Genomic DNA, 20,511 nt, shown 5'->3' on the forward strand with positions numbered 1-20,511 from the left:
TCAGTCACGACAAAATAAACTTTCCACTTTGTATACTGATGGCTCTTTTAATACAGATATAAGTAATGCAGGATGAGGGTTCGTCTTCCAACATCCCTACGAGCATTACACCATCGCTGAAGGCAGACCTTCTTGGTCACTTACCAGCTATGATGCCGAAATTCGAATCTTACTAGATGGACTACTTATGGCACTTTCTAATGGCATCTCCCATCTTTTGGTATATTCAGATAATGCAACTCTAATAGAGCTGGCAAACATTGATCGGATCTCCCGCTGGCTTTAGTAGCTGCATATAAATCATCTGATGCGCCTAATAGACTCATTTGAATATATAAAGTTTGTAATATTGTGAGGCAGCACAATCAAAGAGCTCATCTTTTGGGTCGGTTTACTTTGCGCTATAACTCCAAACAATCACATGTAACTTTTAACTTATAATATATAGTACCTTTAAAAATAAATAAAATCTTAAATAAACCCAAATTAAATTAGAGTTACATAACCAAGCGTGAGTGTGGAGGATATTGCGGGGTGGGGTGGGATCGCGGCCGGAGGACCATGAGTGTATTGCCAGTCGCCACTGGGTCCAATTTTGTTGCATGCGTGCCACGTTAGAGAAATTAAGATTCTGTTAATCCACTTTCTTCTGCATTTGATTTGAGATGGTGTTTGTGGTGTAAGCGCTCCCAAGTTTCCTCCATGGCTTCTGCCCTTGCGAAGCTCTCTTCCTTGCCTTTCACCTTCTCCATCGTGTCTGCGTCATCGTCGTCAGCATCATCTTCAAAAGGTATTGAATGACTAGTCTAAAATCTAACTGGGTTTCTCTCTCTCTCTCTTAAAAACCCATGTTCACAGCGTAGAAATCTTGTTTTTGTTGTTGTTTATTGGCCAGATGTGAATTCAAACTCGAACACAGTTAAGCTGAGGGAGGATTGGAGGAAACGGTCCAGACCCATTCCGCCTGGAGGCATATACCCTGCCAAAGATCACTGCAGGTTTATGCTTCCCTCTTTTTCTTTCCAACTTTTTCGTTTTTTATTTGGGTCCAGACTACTCAGTTTAAAAACTGGGATTTACTCTAGTCCCCATTCTTTTGACAGTCGATGTGGTTTGTGCGACACCTATTACATTGCCCATGTGAAGAACGCATGTGCTTTCTTAGGAGATGGAATGTCTAGGATTGAAGTAAGAGCCACTGATTTTTTTTTTCTTTTTTTCATGTTTTCTCTAAGTTTTCTGTTAATACCAATTCTCATGGTAGATTCCATTACCATCAAATGGGGTTCATTTATTTTGTTGTAATGAACCAAAAGATGCATAGCATTTTGACATATTTTTAGATAACAAGAGAATCATTGAGAAAAAAGAGGAGGTTGTGAATGAGAATTGAAAATGTTACTGGCCCAAAGAAGGGCAGAATGAAACAACAAAAAACAAAAGACTACAGCGGGAGATCCAACCTGCAATTAAAAATGATCGGCATACCTCCTTTGGCAAGAGAATCTGTCAAGTTGTTACCTGTCTTTGGAATAAAAGTGGATACTCAACTCAACTGAATAATTCCTTATCCTAACTATTTCGGGTTAGGTAGAGAAATCCTCTTTCTCCATCGGAAGGCCTACTAATTCCAAATGTGTTAAGTTCTATAAAGAGAAATCCTTTCTCCATCAAGAGCCAGACATTCTCCTTTGCAAGAATAGATGAGTAATTCCAAATGTGTTAAGTTCTATAAAGATATGAAAATCTTCAGGGCTCCTTCACAATGGAAGGCCTACTAATTCTTAACAAGGCCCCATCTGTAAAGTTCCTATATACAGACTTTCCATAAACTTGAGTTCAGGAGTGAGGTTCATATAACTGATATATTGTATTGAGGGGAAGCTTGATTTAGGCTACCAACAGCATTGTCAACAACTTGTCTAGGAGTCGAGGTCTTGAGATGGGAATTATAGTGGAGGAGTCTTTGCTCCTAGCTACTTGAGGTATTTGGTTTTTGCTTTGTTGATTTTTTTGCTGTCTTACTTGGTGGTTTTTTTATAGGGAAAATCTACGATGCAGAAAAGATACGGTATGGAAAGAGTTTTGACCAATTAAAACCCACCCATGAATTTTGATAAATAACATCATGTTCCCTACCACATTTATAATTCTGGTTTATTGGTCAGTTGATTTTCGGATATCATATCTTTTCCATATCATAGTCGAACCCTTTTTTATAAAGGTAGTGCCCTTGCACTTGCTTGCATTATTCGTATAATAAACTCTTATTTTTTTTTATCAAAAAACAAGAAGACTTAGCCATGACCAATCAAAATCTCATTTGGTTGGGTCAAGTAAATCTTTATTTGCTTGAATTACCAATTTGACTTGTTTTGGCCATGATCTAGTCAGCTATGGCTGTGCTACATGAGTTTCTGGTTCTTGATCATTGAACCTGTATGTTCTTTATACGGATGGAGATACAAGACATTTCTAAGCATCTTCTGATGTTTTCCATGCTTATTCTTGTTGGTCTCATTAATCATATCAAATTCTTATATTCTTTTTTGTTAGAGCTTGGAACCTGTAGTCCATGGCAGAGGGAGGAAAGTTGACTCTATCGATGAAACCTATTTAGGAGTCCATGAAGAGTTGTTATATGCTCGTAAGATTACGCCTGTAGAAGGTAATCTGTATACAAGTACTTCAGTTTTATAATAAGTTCGTAGCTGTATATTTCAACTTTTTAATGATGCCAATGAATACCTCATTTTTGTGAGGTAATCTGGTTTTGTATGCTTAAGGCATTTATGTGACATTGCTGCCCTCGCCAAAGGGATGGCCAAACTATGGGTTGAGGGCTGAAAGTTGGTAGGGGTGCAAGTTGGGTGGGCTTTAAGCTCAACCCAGGCCCAACCCAGGCCCAACCCTAAGAGTTGGGCCTAAGGCTGGATCCCTGGTCAAGCCCAATCTGTTCAACCTGGGCCCAGCCTGCACTGCAATTCGGCATACTTGGATTTGTCTTGGGCTCCTGGGCTTGGGTTGGTCAATCAGTTTAGACTAAAATCTGATATAAATGCATGTGTATATGTATGCATATATGTATGGTTTACAAAAAAGTATGCATGAAAATATGTGTCTATAAATATGCATATAGTTGGGCAGGGCTCAGGCCATTTTCGGGCTACCTAAGGACTGGGCCCAGGTCCAGCATGAAAATTAAAAAGGCCAAACTTTTGGGTCCATTCCCAGCCCGAGGACCAGAAATTCCAAGCCCAACCTAAGGGCTAGGCCCAGGCCCAACACGAAATTAAAAAAGGCCGAACTTTTGGGTCCATTCCCAGCCCAAGGACCAAAACTCCAAGTCCAACCCGTGTAAAATTGCAGGCTGGTTTGGTCTGAGCTTGGGTTGGGCCCACTCAAGTTGTTCCCGTAAAAGTTGGGCTGGTATCAATATCATAAAGAAGCTGTAAAAATGAAAATACAAACTTAAGACTTTGTATTGGCATGTATTTACAAGATGCATCTTTTTTTTTTTTAATTTCAATTAATGGGATGTTTTATTTTTACTCTTCAAAAAAAGCATCACAGAGGAATCAAGGAATCTAGGGGAATTCCAGAAAAGGAACTTCATAAAACTCAAATGCTGAAGTTGTAGTTTGAGGAAATGTTAAGCAAAGAAACCAATTGGAGATATATACATGATGCAAATGGAAGGTGATTCGTTTTTTTCAACTTTCTGAAGGTTTCAATTGGAGATATAAACATGATGCAAATGGAAAGTGAAATATAAACATGATTGTAGAAGGTGATTCAAAGACAGTCATTTAACTGGCTAAAAGGTTAGCAGGACCTTGGTGTCTACGACATCAGATCAGGGAAGCTAGATACCTAGCTAGTATTTTGGAAGAAAATTTTGTTTGGATCCCAAGATCAGCATACAGCCTTGCTGACTCACTATCTAGAGGGGAATCCATAGACAATCACTGATGTATTTATTTATTTATTTAAGGGGGGTGGGGTATCCATTTGGCTAAAGGTGTTGCTTGTACCTATGGACTCCATTAGGGAGTTTTTGGGAGGCCAGCAGGGGTAATTCTAATCAACTTGTAGGGTCTGTTTGGTTCTCAGTTGGAATCGGAATGGCCTATTCCTCCTACCTGCTTGGTTCAGATGGGAATTGGAATCGGAATTGGCTGGAATGGATTCTCATTCCCGAGAGAGAGAGAGAGGGAATGGCCATTCCCCCAAATGGGGGAATGCTATTCCACCAGGAATGGGAATAGGATTCCAATTCCACCCAACCAAATGGTTGGAATCGGGATGGACCGTTCTGATTCCGAGTCCAGACCCCTATTCCCGCAAACCAAACAGAATTGATCTCCTTGTTGCACTCACATATTTTTACCTTTTATCAATACAATTTTACACTTATGGATAAAAGTTGACAACTAAGTAGGAAAGAAAGAATTAAAGGCTTTCTAGAGGCAAAAAATGGTGACAATGCTCATCTTTGTTAGATTTTAATTCTATTTGGTGATTGAAAAGTAGCCTCTTTTTATTGAATGTTCCTTGGTAATATAATAGGGTTGATCACATTTCCTGAACTGGGCTTGTCCTCTCTTAATTATTTAAATGCTAGATTACATTATAGTGGAACTTTTGTCCATCAAATTTTAATTTCTAAAGTAAATGGTTGAATTCTAAGGCAAATTAGTAATGTTTGGTTCTAAAATTTGTTTTATCTGATTGTAATTTAACCATAGGAGCACAATGGACGGGAATAGTTACAACCATTGCTGTGGAAATGCTGAAAACGAGTATGGTGGAAGCTGTTATATGTGTGCAAAGGTAGTGTTGCAAATATGTTTTAGTAGTTGGTGAATGTAAAATAATTAATTTAAAGGCTTGCTGAAGCTATTTCATCTTTCATGATTTTTTAATCAATGAAATCTAAACCCACTTGTAGTGATCCAGGGGATAGACTTGCTCCAAGGCCTATTTTGGCCAGGTACATTGAAAGAAATCTATATTTCAACTTACATACTCTATATTTAATGATCCCCTACAGTTCTAAATCTCTGAGCTAACGTAGTTATCTTTTGAATAGAACACCAGATGAAGTCATGGCAGCAAAAGGTGTAAAGCCGACATTGTCTCCTAATCTTAACACCCTTGCCCTAGTTGAGGTGCTTTATATTTTTCTTTTCTTTAACCTCAATGATCTGTGCTCTTTTATATGTTTTTTTTTGTGTTATGATATTATTCTGCTCCTTTACTTGAGTTCTGATTTTTTTTATTAGATATAAGCTTTCTTATCTTCCTATTCATAAAGAAATCACTCTTTTCATCTGACTGGTAGGCTGGAACTCCTGACTTTCAACTATACTTGATATACTTCTCTCTTCAAAAACAATTAATGTTTTAAACCACAAGTGTATAGTTTGGCCCTTTTTTCATATATGTAAAGTTTCTTTTCATATGGATAAAAGTGATGTTTATTAGAAAGAGAGAGAGGTACAAGGGTGAAAACGAAAAGGAAAAGAACTATAAGGGTCAACAATAGAAGAAAAGGATATGGAATAGGGTGGGTTAGTTTGTGCATGGCCAGAGTTGACAGTGTTGATTTTCCAAAACATGTGGGGCAACCAGGTAACCTGGTCCTGCCTTCCCTATAATGTAAATATGGAAATGGGTCTCACCTGTGATGGATAGAGGGAAAAGGGTATAAGTAGCAATCTGTAGTAATTCTTCCATTTTTCTGGAGTTACAAATTTTTCTTTTGATCTACTTCACCAACTCAAGTTCTGGTAGAAATCTGTGAATGGATAGTGAGCATTCAGGAGTTCCATGAGGTCATTGTGGTTAAAAGTTGGCAAGAAGGTGAGGTTAAAGGCTTGGAGATCTTTATGTCTATGCTTAGTTGGCTGCTTTACTGAATCTGGTAAAAAGTATTACCATCTACAACACCTGTTAGGAAAAGTAATCTGTTACAAGTTGACGGGGCTAGAAGAGCTAGGGGCAGAAAAGTACTTGGGTGGAAGTAGCAAGAAATGATTTATTTATTTATTTATTTTGGTAAATAGCTAGAAATGATTTAAGTGCCCATACTTTAATGATGAATATGACATTAAACAGAATGGAATAGCGAAACAAGATTCATGTAGCTGGCTCCATATAGTTGGGACAAGGTTTAGATGGTCATGATGATTAATCTGGTAAAAGATATTAAATGGTATGTATTTGAGGTTGGGCTTATGGACTTTTCTCTTTCATCAGTGCTCATAAGATCTCTAAATGGTAGGTAAAGGTGTATGGAGTTCTCTACTTTAGTGTCATGCTTTGTTTTAGCCTGTCTGTGATGTGGTGGGTAGTTTTATTCAAGTGGATGGTAGAGCATGGTCCCTTAGCTCTGGAAAGTATTCTTCAGTTAGATGAGCTTCATGATCAACAAACTTGATTGTTGATGGTCTTGCTAGAGCTATGTTCAGGAGTTATACTGAACAGACCTATTCGTGGGCTGGGGGTTGCCTGACGGGCTGGCCCAGCCTAGCCCGTTCAACATTGGGTTATTTTTCGGGCCAGGCTTGGGTTTTCCCAAATAAGCCCGGCTTGGTAATATTATATATAACAAAAAATATAATAATTATATAATAATAAAATTATTAGCAGAAAAAAGTATTATATATATTATAATATATAGAATATTATATAATATATAATATATTATTAATAATATATAATTAATATATTATAAAAGTATCTGTCCAAATTGGGCTTTGGGCTTTATATAGGGCTGGGTTCGGGCTTGGGCCTAGTTCTGTTTGTAAAGAGGCAAAGCCTGGCCTGGCCTTGTCTGTGAACAGGTTTAGTACTGAGTAACTAGTAAGACTAGTTGTATTTGTGGTGTAAGATGTATTGGGTTCCATTGCGCATAATTTGACAATGGACATGACACATAACAGAGCAGAGTGGTGAGACAGGTTTCTTGTAGTTGATCCCATATAGTTAGGATAAATCTTAGTTGAGCTGAGTTGATGTATTGGGGTCAATTGTATGGACAAGGGCTGTTGTTTTGGTTCCTTTTGATACTACAGGGGCTTGTACTTGTCAAAATAACATTTTTTTTTACATTAATATATACTTCAATCTTGTCATTTATGAAAAGTAATCATTGTGAGATTTGGCGTTTATCATAAAATAGTTTTAAGGTGTCTATAAAGAATCACTTTGAATGGAGTGACAGTGTTTCTTGGATAGTTTTGCATGTACTGTAGTAGATTGGGCTTGTTGATATTTTGTAATTCTACAGTTTGAAGGTGATTCCCAGGTTGTTGTGGGGTGGTTGTTGGATCCGGATTCGACTGTCTGGGGTTTAAGAGATCTTCTTAAGGTGGCTTGGGTAACAAGGAATATGATAGCGAGGATCCAATGGGTAAGAAGATCAGCTAATGAGATAGCTGATTCTCTTGCAAAACAAGGGGTTAACAGGGATTCTCTGTTCTGGGCAGCTTTGTGATTGTGTATAATCTTTCTACTAGTGGTTACTTGTTTCTCATGTAGTTCTGATTTTTATTCTCAAGAGGGAGGGTGCATCTCGAGCCTCTCTCTGGGCTTATTCGTAATAGATCTATCTGTTTTTTTTTTTTGATAAATGATTGAATTTTATTCAATAAAATTAATAAGATATTACAATACAGCCTTCCCAAAGGAGGGGCACGAGCTGGTACCTCTCCACAATAGCAACAATGTACTACCTCAGACTAGTTACAAAAAGTTTACAAAGCTGCCCAGAAAAACTGTTCCCTTGATACCCCTTGTTTAGCTAACCCATCCGCTATGGTGTTAGATGTTCTACCCACCCACTGAAAAATAACATTCATGTTCCTTGAGAACCATTTAGCTTTCCTCATAGTACCCCTGTAGCACCAGATCACTGAATCTGGATTTTTTAGCCAACCCACAACAACTTTGGAGTCTCCTTCAATAATCAAATTTTGAACTCCAAACTGATCCGCAACCTGAATGCCTTGTACTGCCGCTAGGAGCTCAGCTCTGATAGAGTCTCCTACACCCACAGAGCCTGAGAACAAAGCTAATATGTTACTATCTTTATCTCTCAGCACTCCACCAATCCCTGAAGGCCCCGGATTTCCTTGATTGCTACCATCAAAATTCAGCTTTGTCCAGTCTTCTGAAGGGGGTACCCATACAGCTGGTACCCTGTTCTTTCTGTTACTGCTACTAGCCACAGCCCTCCAGTTCCTCCACATGTCATCAAAAGAATATAATTTGAAGGAATCTGATGATCTCAGCCAATGGATTGCCCTGGTCAAAATACAATCCTTCACATTCTGCGCATTTCTCTCCTTTTCTTGGAATATCCTCGCATTTCTTTCTTCCCAAATTGTCCACAGAGCAGCATCTCTAATGCTCCTCCACATTGTTTTACCAGTTTTTGTGGGCCACACAAAGAAGGAAGAATCAAAGATCTGATCTATGGCTGTGGTCATATTCCATCTGCAACCGAACAAAGCAAAGATCCAACCCCAAATAGCAGCAGAAAAAGGACAGGTTAAAAGTAAGTGTGAGCAATCCTCACCATTAGCCCTGCAAAGTACACACCAATTAGGAGACAAACACATAGAGGGCCTTCTCTTCTGCAGTAAGTCTAAAGTGTTGATTTTCCTATAGAAAACCTCCCAGCAGAATTTTAGGAGGTACAGGTTTAGACCAAATCTCCTTAGCTGGGAAGCCCACTTGTCCCGAGGGAGAGCAAAGGGACTTAAAAAAGGAAGCACATGTGAAGTAACCTTTTGGGTTTGGAGACCAAAGTCTCACATCAGAACTGGAAAGGTCCAGAAAAACACTTTCAAGCAGTGACAACAGGTCTGAAACATGAGAGAGTTCATGATCCCTCAAACCCCTACGAAATCCAAAGTCCCAACTCAAGGAAGATGGAGAATTAGATGTTGGAAGAAAATGAGAAATTGTAACAGATCTATCTTTTGATTAATGAATTAATTTCAATTATCAAAAAAATTCTACAATTTGAATTTAATTTGAGTTATTTATCAGATGACAAAGATATAAAAGGAAAAACAAAAAAAGCCCAATGAAATGAACCTGATAACCATTAACAAAGCAAGAAATACATAGGATTTAGATTTTCATAAAAGAGGATAATACACAGAACTCACACTAATGGGGGGTGTCCTATAAGGAATCCCTCTAGTACTTGAATAGCTGCTTTTAGAAAATAAATTGTCATTGTTTCTAATGTAAATCTCAAACTTATTTTCTTTTCTCAAAAATTTCCTTTTCTTCCATCAAAATACATGCTTCCTTGCTATCACTGGTTTTTCCAATAATTACTAGAAAAATATTGACAATGTTGCAAGAATACAATTATGTATTTCATAGGTTTAGTAAAATGGGAAATTTCTTTTTCATTGCAAACAGGCAGCCAATGTAAAGCGTCTTCTTTTTTGTGGAGTTGGTTGCCAAGTGCAAGGTAAGGTCTATATTTTAATCAGAATAGTCAATGTTTAATTTTTTCATTGTTGTGACTTGTATAATTGTAATGCAGAATGATTTCTTAAACTGCAGCATTAAGATCTATAGAGAAATACTTGAACTTGGAAAAGCTCTATGTACTTGGCACTAATTGTGGTAACTAAGAGATCTCTATTTGGTTTGTTATACTTATACTCTCTCATTTTAGCTTCTGGAATGTGAACTGAAAAACCAGGATTACAAAATCAGTGCATTGTCTTTTCATATTATTTACAAGGAGTTGGGTAGACTAGGCAATTGCTGAATATATTTCACATGATTAACGCCTTTTTGTTTGCAGTGGATAATGGAACGCGAGAAGGGTTAGATAAGTTTCTAAAGGCTGCAAGCAATGACCCAGAAACTGTTTTGCATTATGAGTTTATGCAAGATTACAAGGTTTTAATATTTACTTAATCTTTTGTTACAATAAATTCTTCTGGGTTGAGTTGCCTCTCTAAAATACAATTCATATGCCTTATATTGATGCCCTCTCAAATATTTATGTAAATGTGACCTTCTCAATTTATGCAACTTGTCTTTTGTAAAAAGTAAAGGAAATAAGGTTTGGCAACTGTGGTCACTTCTTGTGGCTGCTTGGAAGTTGTAAATACTTATACATCTTAATTAATGAAATTTCAAGTCACCAATCAAATAAATAAATGTGGTGTTCTCCATGGCTTCCTGCCATTTGGTTAAACAGTGACTATGTGGTTACATGACCACTACAGTCAGAGACAATTACATATGTTGGTCCTGGTTAAACATTTTTTTGACATGTGTATATGGCAACATGCACCAGTCATGCAGGTCCCTTGCACTTTGTCCCCATCCAGAGGATCTACATTGAAGGCAGACAGAATCAATGTGGACATTCTTTACATTCAATCAGAGCTCATTGCTTCTATAGACTTATTCATTCCCTTGTAATGTTAATTGTGAAAAACTCCAGTGGAAAGATGCAAAGACTAGAGGTTCCTCAGGACTTTGAGATCAAAGCTTAAACCATAACTAGATCCAAGAACACATGAATAAAGTATCCAATTGTTATAAAAAATAGTGTCCAATAAGCATTGTCTGATAAAAAGTTCTCTTTAGCAAACCTTAATGAGGAGCTTTTACAACTGGCTTATGGATGATAAAAGAGAAATTTTCCTTTGATCTCAAGAAAAACCTTACTTACTCCTAAGGGCTTGTGGATAGGATGTTATTTCATGGATAATTTCATATAGAGATCTAACATTTTGTATGTTAACCCCTCATAGTTTATAAGTGTAAATCCTCTTTTTTCTTTTATAAGTAAAATTTTCTGTTAAAAACCAATTAAGTATTTTGATTCTTCAAGGAGATCTTTCCATACTTAATTGTATTAAAGGAGGATTTTCTTGTAAGGAAAAAGAGAAAGAAAGGAGGAAAAGATAGGAAAACGACCAAAGTTATAGATGGGAAAAAAGGATGAACTACATATAGACCATAGAACTCTGCATTTAAAAAGTTTATCTTGATTATAATATTGCTACGTCATCCAAAATGGCATCTTTTAAGAAATAATGGTCTGAGATGTTCAAAGCATGAGTGAGGAATAAAATTCCCTATCAGTAACAATTACTTAGGTGAGCACCCGTGTTTATCAGAAATAGGAGATGTGCATGAATCACCACCTTTTTCTATGACGTAGTTAGAAAGTTCAGCATGATGTCTTGAATCAAGGAACCTTGATAAGATATTTTTATCGAATTATCTGCAAATGATTCTTGATGAATTGATCAATGAGTTATTTGTAAATGACTGAGTTGTTTTAACAGGTTCACTTGAAGCATTTGGATGGCCATATTGAAGAGGTAGTTTATTGTCAATACTGCCCTTAAAGAAATATTTAGTTTTGTAAGAACATTATTTCATCCAATTTAACTTTAATTAAAGCAGGTCCCTTATTTTTGCCTACCAGCAAATGAATTAGTTGATGTTATTGCACCATCTTGCTACAGGTAATATCTTGTTCTTTTCCTTGCTTTTATTTTCAATATATGCAGTATTTTGCATTTTTTTCATGTGGGGATGTTAATGATGTCCTCTGCCTTGTAGAACTTGCCCCATATGTACTTTTTTTAATCTCAAATAAATTTCTATGATTTTCAATCTCCTCAATGAAAAAGAAAGCATCCATTGTAATTTGTGTTCATTTCAGGAACTTGAAAATATGCTTCTTGCGATGGGTGTGATGAAATAAAAAATAGGATAAAGTTATAAGTGCATACATATCATGGAAATATTTGCAGATGTAATTGAGAAGATACAATCAAGTATGCTCATCTTAAACCATGTGGTTTTATTCATCATCACCATCATCCATGCCTTATCCCAACAATACGGGGTCGGCTACACGAATCCTGTTTTGCCAATCCATTCTATTTAAAGCCATATCCACTGTTAAATTATTAGTGCTTAAATCATTTCTTACTTCTACCCATGTCCTTTTTTTTGATAAACTACCCATGTCCTTTTTGGTCTACCCTGAGCTCTTCTAGCCCCTTCAATGTGTAACAAATCACTTCTTCTAACTAGCGCAGTTGGTGGTCTTCTATGCACATGCCCAAACCATCTAGTCTACTCTCTCTCTCTCTCTCTCATTTTATCACCTATTGGAGCTACTCCTAGCCTCCTAGGTTCCTATAGATAACTTCATTTCTCATTTCTGCCATATTCATTTTCTGGACATATGATCAAGCATGTTGTTTTACTGATAGTCCAAAATTCTGAACCATATGCCAGTCTTCCTACTATTTTTTATAAAATTTTCCATCTGGTTTGTTCAGTGTGTATTGGAATGGGGGAACAAGATCATGTAGCTAACTCAATATAGTAAGGACAAGGATTTTTCTGCATTGAGTTGAGTTTGATCTGTGTCTATCACTGTTTTGTTAATGTAATACCCTTTTAAGCACATCATTTAGCCACTTAAGGTAAATTCTATCCTATGTGCCACATTCTCCTTGACATCAACCTCCTTGTGGATATATAAAGATAACTAAATAGTTGCTTTTGCAATTTGTATCGACTATCAGGCTTAATTTCATCAACCTCCTGTGGACCACTTCACAGAATGGGGTTGAAGACTCAACAACTTGTTGCACAAATGCAGGTTCAGTTGATAATATAACTATTAGCTCTCTTTTCACCAGATTTCAGAGCGAAACTGACCCTATTTGGGATGCCAATAGGCAAGATTTGTACAGGGGACCATTGGATAGGGCTGCAAACAGATTGGGTCGAATTTGGATAGGGGTAATATCCAAATCTGATCCAATTATAACTCAAGAGATCCGAATTAATCTGATATCTGATGTAAATGCAAGATATAGGTTCAAATTCGATTCGTTTACATACTGGATGTCCGATTTGATTATTATATCAATAAATCTATATGATATTAACATGCATTTTTTAAGTTAAATATATAACAAAAAAATACCATAAATAGAAAAAACAAGTTAATCTAAATCCCAAATCCAGCTTAATTTATACATGTAATGCAATCAGATTGGATCAGATCAAGCAAGATCTGATTAATAAACGGGTCATATTTAAGATTTGATTTTTTCTAAATGGATATCTGAACCTGACTTAAATGAATTGGATTTGAATTTGAACCAGATTAAATCTGATCCATTTGCATCCCTACCACTGGATTTGTGGCTGTAGCTTTTTGGTTGGGTATTTATGCATGTTTGTGGCAATGTTTCATAGTGGACTAGTAGTAGCCAACTCACTAATCAGTTGAGGACCATACCAACTGCATCACTAACCAGTTAATCAATACCCTTGATGATATTGCTTGGGATGATTAGTCAGCCTACTTAATCACAAAGCTAGTTTAAAGCTTTATTTTTTTGTATTTACCTCTATTTATTTAAAACAATATCATGCATGCTTTTGTTTTCTATTTGCACACCTAGTTACTTTATGCATTTGTAATGGAGCATGGATAGGTGATGGTATATAAAATAAAAATAAGGCATAAATAGAATTGGAAGAGTTTTTTATGTCTTATTCCATTTACTAATCTTCTGGTGTGAAATTGCTGCAAATAAGGGGGCTGTATCAAATGGTCAAGGTTAGGAGTGATAATTTTTAGCCCAGCCTGGCCTGGACTAGAAATTTTGGGCTTGGGTCCACATCAGACGCAGCCTGGAATACATACATATGCATATACATATACATACATACATACATACATACATACACATGCTTGTATTGTATATTATTTTATATATCATATCTAAATATTGTAGTATGATACATATAATATTATATATAAATTTTTATATTATATCAAATGTAACATATATTTTTATATATTATATTTCATTATATAAAGTATTTTATATTTATTAAACATAATATATAAAGTTGTAGGCCTGGAAGCCTGGCCCAGGCTAATTGTTAGGCCTGGAATGCAGAGTGGGCTAGGCTATGCCCCTTATTACAGGTGCTAAGCCTGGTTCAGCCTATGATCACCTCTAGTCAAAGTTGCACTCTTTCATTGAAAAACAAACCATTAACTCCCTCTCTCAGCCTATCCTGTCTTTTTTTTGTTTGCATGACAAACTTTAAAGCAAATGTTCTACAGGCCTTTTTATTAGATTGATTATAAATTTTTAATTTATCATGAATGTGCATAAATCCAATTGGCAGTAGAAGCATCTTTATCTACTTAATCAGAATAATAACATGAATGTTAGTCCTGGCTTTGGAATATGTTCTTTTCTCCTCTAATGATGTCTGAATTTCCACTTTTGCCCATTTACTTGATATAAGTCTTTTACTTTACTATATTCACTATGGGTTACAAACTCAATTAATTGTTTCATATGCCTATTTGGATATAATAATATTGTGATTAGTTATTTAATGATGTGTTTACTAGAATGGTTTGACATTTCTTCTATTGCGTATGAGATACTTTTGCCTAGTCACTATTACTCTTGAGAGTTTCATGATATTATCTAGTTTTAGTATTTTCATGTCTATTGATTTTTTTTTTTTTTGTGTTCACAAAATGTAGCAAGAAATACCATAATATGTTCTCTCTTATTGAAACTTAGTCTAACTTCCTAGTGTTCTTTTCTTGTCCTACAGCTGTTTTGACTATACAAATGCATTGGCGGTGAGTTTATTATTTAGATTGGTCATACAAATTTGGATCATTTAATGCTTAATAGCCCAAGTTTGATATTGCTCACATTAATTTGGTTTTGTCCTGTTATAATGAACAATACAGATATTTTAATTTCTCTCTATGTTAAACTGGAAAATGGTTTTAGATACAGCTACTGGTACTGGATTATCTGTTTCATGCTGCATTAATATGGTAATTTGTTACTTTTTCCAGTTTAACATAGAGTGGGTAATTTGTTACTTGTCTGTTTGTATTTTTTTTCAACCTTTATGCTTCAATTAGGAGCACTCTTTCAGCCTTAACTATGCAAATCTATCAGTTCCTGGATTTCCCTGCTTAGAGCAGCAGTGTGAATAGTTTTTGGACTCAAGAAATCTCGACTGTTGGCACCATTCATTTTTTTTTTCCTTTTATTTTATCCGACCCATTATATATTAGACCCAAGAAAAGTGGATAGATAGGGACCTGGATTTTCCTGGCACTTGGATGTTCCCTCTCAATACTGGTGCACAAATGTGAGTAGCAAAACACATGAATAAAAAGAAAAAGAAAATCCTATCTAAGAAGATAGGATTTTGGAGTATTTACAAAAGAAGTTTGAAAGAAAAGACCCAAGGTAGACGGTCTGATTTTCAACAGTTTACCTGAAGACCAAATGAGAAATCTCTAGAGGTCATTCACTGAGAAGGAGGTCTGGGAAGCAATTAAAGATATGGAGGGAGATAAGGCGCCAGGACCCAATGGATTCACAGTGAAGTTTTTTAAAAAGTGTTGGGGTTTTCTGAAAGAAGATCTAATGGCTGTTTTCTCAGAATTCCATGCTTTGCTTCAGCTGCTTTTGAGAGAAGTCTCAACTCCACTTTTATTTTTTTAATCCCAATAAAGAAATGAGCTGAAGAATTAAAGGACTTCAAGCCGATCAGTCTTATTGGGAGTATTTACAAAATTCTTTCAAAAGTTTTAGCCAAGAGAATGAAACCAGTCATGGGGTATGTCATTTAAAAATTCCAAGGTGCATTTGTTGAGAGGAGACAAATGGTGGATGGTATTTTAATTGCAAATGAGATAATTAATTCCCGGATTAGAAGTGGGAGAGCAGGTTTGCTACGCAAGATGGATCTTGAAAAAGCATATGACCATGTGAATTGGGATTTTTGGATTACATTTTAAGGAGAATGAACTTCAGTTCCAGGTGGAGGAATTGGATGAAGGTTTGTGTAACTACTACCTCTTTCTCGGTTTTGGTGAATGGGAGGTCCTGTGGTCATTTTAGGAGTTCAAGGGGATTAAGGCAGGGGGGCTCCTTATCTCCCCTGCTATTTTTGTGTGATGGAAATTTTAGGGAAGCTGATGTGGAAAGCAGTGACGGGGGGTTTCTTGGAAGGATTCAGGGTGGGAGAAAACAGGTTGGAGATCCCCCTATTACAGTTTGCAGACGACTCAGTTTTTTCTCTGTGATGCATCTAGGGAGTAAATTGAAAATTTAATGGCCATTCTCTGGTGGTTTGAAGTGGTTTCAGGGCTTCACTTGAATGTTCACAAAAGTGAATTGGTGGCAGTGGGAGAGGTTCAAGTGCTGCAATCTTGGGCTGATTCTTGGGGATTTAAAGTTGGTAAGTTCCCATTAAAGTATTTGAGAATGCCCTTAGGGGCTAAGTGCAACTACAAGTCTATTTGAGATCCAATTTTGGAGAGGATTGAGAAGAGGTTGGCTGGATGGAAATCGAGGTACCTATCAAAGGGAGGTAAGGTCACTCTAATCAAGAATGTCCTCTCATCCCTACCAGTATATTGCTTTCCTTATATCCAATTCTAGCTGGAGTTGCAAACTAGATTAAGAGGAAAATAAGAGAGTTTTTGTCGATGGGGTGGAAGGAGAGCAAGAAAATTCATTTAGTTAACTGGGGAAAACGGAGGGATAGGAATTAGAAGAATTCGGGAAATGAATTAGCCTTACTTGGCAAGTAGTTTTGGAGGTTTGGTAACCAAGGGAACTGCTTGTGGAGGAGAGTAATTGAAGAAAAATATGGTACAAGAAGTGAAGGTTGGGTCCCTAGTGATGCAAGTTAGTCGTATGGTTGTTCAGTTTTGAAGGGAATCGAAAAAAGCTATAGTGCTTTCCGCAAGGAAATCAAATTTGTAGTGGAAAGGGGTACTAGAGTTAACTTCTGGTTGGATTGTTGGAGTGGTTACAATACACTAAAGGATGTTTTCCCAGAATTATTTGCAATTGCAACAAACAAGGAGGCAAAAGTAGCTGAATATATCCAGTCTGAAAATGGGATGCTTGTCTGGAATCCTCTTTTCAGAAGGGATTTGAATGATTGGGAGATCAAACCATTTAGTAGGCTTCTTCAAAGGTCGTGCAACACTCAAATCGACCCTAATGCAGCAGAGAAAAGGTTTTGGGTTGCAGATAACAAAGGCCAGTTCTTGGTGAAATCTTTCTATGGTAAGCTGGCCCAAGAGGAAGAAGATTTGGAATTTCCTGTGCATATAATATGGTGCAAGCACATTCCATCGAAGGTTTCTTTTTTTTATTTGGGCTGCTTACCTGAATAAGATTCCTACCAAAGACAAGTAGACAACCTGCTTAGAAGGGGTGTGGTGGTTGATTCTAAAAGATGTGTCTTGTGCAACAGTGATGATGAGACTGTTGACCACCTGTTATTGCATTGCAGCTTCACTCACAAAATATGGGTGAGGATTCTCAGAATTTTTGCAATCAGAAGTTGCTGCCCAGAATCAATGGCTGATTTTGTCAACAATTGGAGGGTACAAGGCATAAGCAAGAAAGGGAAAGTTCTATGGTATCTGATTCCAGGTGCTGTGTTATGGTTGATATGGCAAGAAAGAAACTCAAGGATATTCCAAAACAAAAGTTGTCAAGAAGAGGAAGTGTGGCAGAAGATTGTGGGAAGCTATTTTCCTGGTCTGCGATTCAGCTAAAAGTTGACAGTTCTTTTTATAGTTCTCTTTTTGACTTTAAAAGCCTGTTTGTGTCTCCCATTGGTTATGTAGTTTGAGTGCTATCTTTGTACTTCAATTGTAAAGCCTCTGGTTGTACTTTTCTTTTAATGAATTGATACTTCTTCTCAAAAAAAGATAGGCTTTTGGAGTCGGGGAAAGTAGGAGAGATGGGAGAGAATGCTAAGGAAAAATTGTTTTGTACTGGAAAAGAAAAAGTGGGAGGAAAAAGATTAAAGGAACATAAAAATGAAAAAGGAGAGAGATCACATACGTAATCTCATGTGAATTGAATTTTACAAAATTTTCAAAAAACATTGAAAATCATAGGGAGAGCCACATCACTATATGGTATAGATATATTTGTTGAGAACAGGGCCATTAGTTTTGTATTTTTTTTATTCTAAACAGAATAACCCAATACTTGTTTTTACATATGTTTCTATCTTATGATCCTTCTGATGCAGGATTTGGTTGTGGGATACATGGGAGTGCCCAAATATGGAGTAAGCATGACAAAACATCCACAATATGTTACTGTCAGGTATTGTCGTCTTAAGAAAATCAACATTTTCTTTGAAGTAGTTTGAACTGATAGTATTCTTGTCTGCAATGTTTTTAATGTCTCTTCGGTTTATCTCCACTCGTTATTACGTCTTTTAATGCCATAGTTAAAGAATTTTATGGCTCTTAAAATTGCAGAAATGAACGTGGAAGAGAAATGCTTAATCTGGTAAAGAATCTTTTGGAGATTTCCCCAACAATCAGCAGTGTATGGTTTCCCATTTTTACCTTATTTATTTTCTAATATATTTTCAAGTGGAAGTTTTGTAAAAATAGTTGAAACCTCACCTAGAATGCAACTATATTACTGCAGGGTGATAGGCGTCCATTTGTAATGGAAACCGTTAAAGCAGATGATAATGCTAAATTAGGTACTGAGTTGCATCTGTTTATTTATTTTCATTCCTGAAGCTGAAGCAGTTTAAGAAAAACTGTAATCCCAAGAAAAAATAAATTGCTGTTGCCTGACCTTTAAAAATTTTAACACCTACCATCCTCCACCCAACACCAACCCAACTAAACTCAACAAAGCGTTACCCAGCTATGAAGGCAGCTACACTAATACCATTTCACCATTCCACTCTATCATGATTGATATCCATTTTTTAAATTGTAGCCCTTGAATAATTTCTCACTACCTAAATCTATATTCTTTTTGGCTGCTATAAAAACAAGAGGATACAATGGTGAGGGGGGCAACTAGGCCCGTGAAGACAGTCTTGGAAGAATATGCCAATTTTCATAGTTCTTCAAGCAAATCACGATCATTGCCATTCTGTGCAATACAACTACTAATTTATATTTTGTTTTCCTTTCCCAGGAAAGGGTCCTTCACGACCTGCTCCCAGGTTTATTGGCAATTTGATAGCATTTATCCTTAACTTGGTAAATGTCCTTCACAAAGCATTTAGTGGTGAGAACCAAAAATGATGTTTAATGCTAATCTGTTTGATAATGTTAACAGATTGGTCCGAAAGGTCTGGAATTCGCCCGTTATTCATTAGACTACCATACAATACGAAACTATTTGTATGTAAATCGAGCTTGGGGAAAAGAAAGGTAATTTTCTGATCTTGTGTGGTTACTTCTCTGGTAGAGGAATTGAAATCGCTCTCACTATTTCATTCTGATGATTGCAGAGCTGATAAACACATGCCATCATATGCAAAGAAAATTGTAGATATGTACAATCAGAATGGAAAAATTGATAGAATGCTATCCCAAAAATGATCATGATACAGTGTATATGTATGAGATGACTAGACCTTCCTGTGTATGAATCAATTTCCTGAAGTTCTATTCTTTTCTGGAACCACATAAGGGGAAACCATTTCTGGACCCTCAAAATGATGGTTGTACATTTTACTATTTAGCCTCTTTTTACAAACAATGGTGAATTGATGACCACCCATGAATGAGTTATTAACACATGCATGCATTAAGTGGGGCGGTTGCAACCATCTAACTAGGTTGTGTAGCCCATTTGCCTAGCCAAAAAATAAAAAGGAATGTTGTTCTTGAAGCTAATTATTATTGTGTAGGCTGCTCTGGAGTTGAGATTACCCTGCAATTCACCCCAAATATGACTTATGCCAACTTACAGCCATTAGCAAGATTTTTCAAGTGGAGTTATTGTTGAACATTTCCATACAAACAATGAAAGGGAAAATATTATACAGACTTCCACTATAATCTAATCAAAGAGCAAATAATTGAAGGCAGCATTTTTCAGGGAAAAAAAAAACAATCTGTATCCACTAAGAAAAATGAAAAACCCAAATAGCAAAATCAATAATTAAGAAAAGCCAAATATTATACACAACCACCTTTTCCAAGCAATTACTATTTACAGTAACCTCATCTGTCTCCATCAGATGGATGGGTATTCCCAGAAACATTCATTCCTTTGCAACCAACCTTGTACTCCAGGTTGGGAGTCTGATAATCTCGTCAGTGTCCTCCAGACCCCATGTGACGATGTAAAGGGGATTGCTTCCTGCATTGATGGCATCAAAGCCTCGGTTGACTGCTTGATGATGATGCACATTTTATCCCATGAAATGAGCTGGTCCTGCACCAATCTATCATTATATACGTATTGGCGAGCTTTTTGCAACTTTCATTCCTTTCCAACTGGAATTCATGATAAAACTTTTCTTGACCTCACCTTTGGGCGGTCTCTGATCTCATTTTGGGCCTTGAAGAGGAAATCATTTTGTTTTTCATGAAAATTGATCAGTCATGTAAGAAATGATCTGTAGCCA

General features: G+C 36.6%; 1 protein-coding gene across 2 annotated transcripts; it reads left to right on the forward strand.

Annotated features, from left to right (window-relative positions):
- The first annotated feature begins 560 nt into the window (after nt 1-560).
- Nucleotides 561-19,654, forward strand: HCAR (coenzyme F420 hydrogenase family / dehydrogenase, beta subunit family). Of its 2 annotated transcripts, XM_088894781.1 has the most exons (20): nt 652-790; nt 896-998; nt 1,104-1,188; nt 2,044-2,071; nt 2,557-2,668; nt 4,749-4,833; nt 4,952-4,993; nt 5,093-5,171; nt 9,445-9,496; nt 9,592-9,654; nt 9,839-9,936; nt 11,343-11,378; nt 11,464-11,525; nt 14,677-14,704; nt 18,151-18,227; nt 18,386-18,455; nt 18,561-18,618; nt 19,068-19,132; nt 19,212-19,306; nt 19,387-19,654. In XM_088894781.1, exons 3-20 carry the CDS (start codon nt 1,169-1,171, stop codon nt 19,475-19,477), a joined length of 1,161 nt encoding a protein of 386 aa, XP_088750907.1. In that variant the 5' UTR covers nt 652-790; nt 896-998; nt 1,104-1,168; the 3' UTR covers nt 19,478-19,654. The 2 variants fall into 2 exon arrangements, with proteins under 2 accessions (XP_010243628.1, XP_088750907.1); XM_010245326.3 differs by lacking the exon at nt 2,044-2,071 and having other exon boundaries at nt 561-790.
- Nucleotides 19,655-20,511: the final 857 nt, after the last annotated feature.

The sequence above is a fragment of the Nelumbo nucifera genome, chromosome 1, assembly GCF_055504915.1.
Source record: "Nelumbo nucifera cultivar China Antique chromosome 1, China Antique-T2T, whole genome shotgun sequence".
Lineage (NCBI taxonomy): Eukaryota > Viridiplantae > Streptophyta > Magnoliopsida > Proteales > Nelumbonaceae > Nelumbo > Nelumbo nucifera.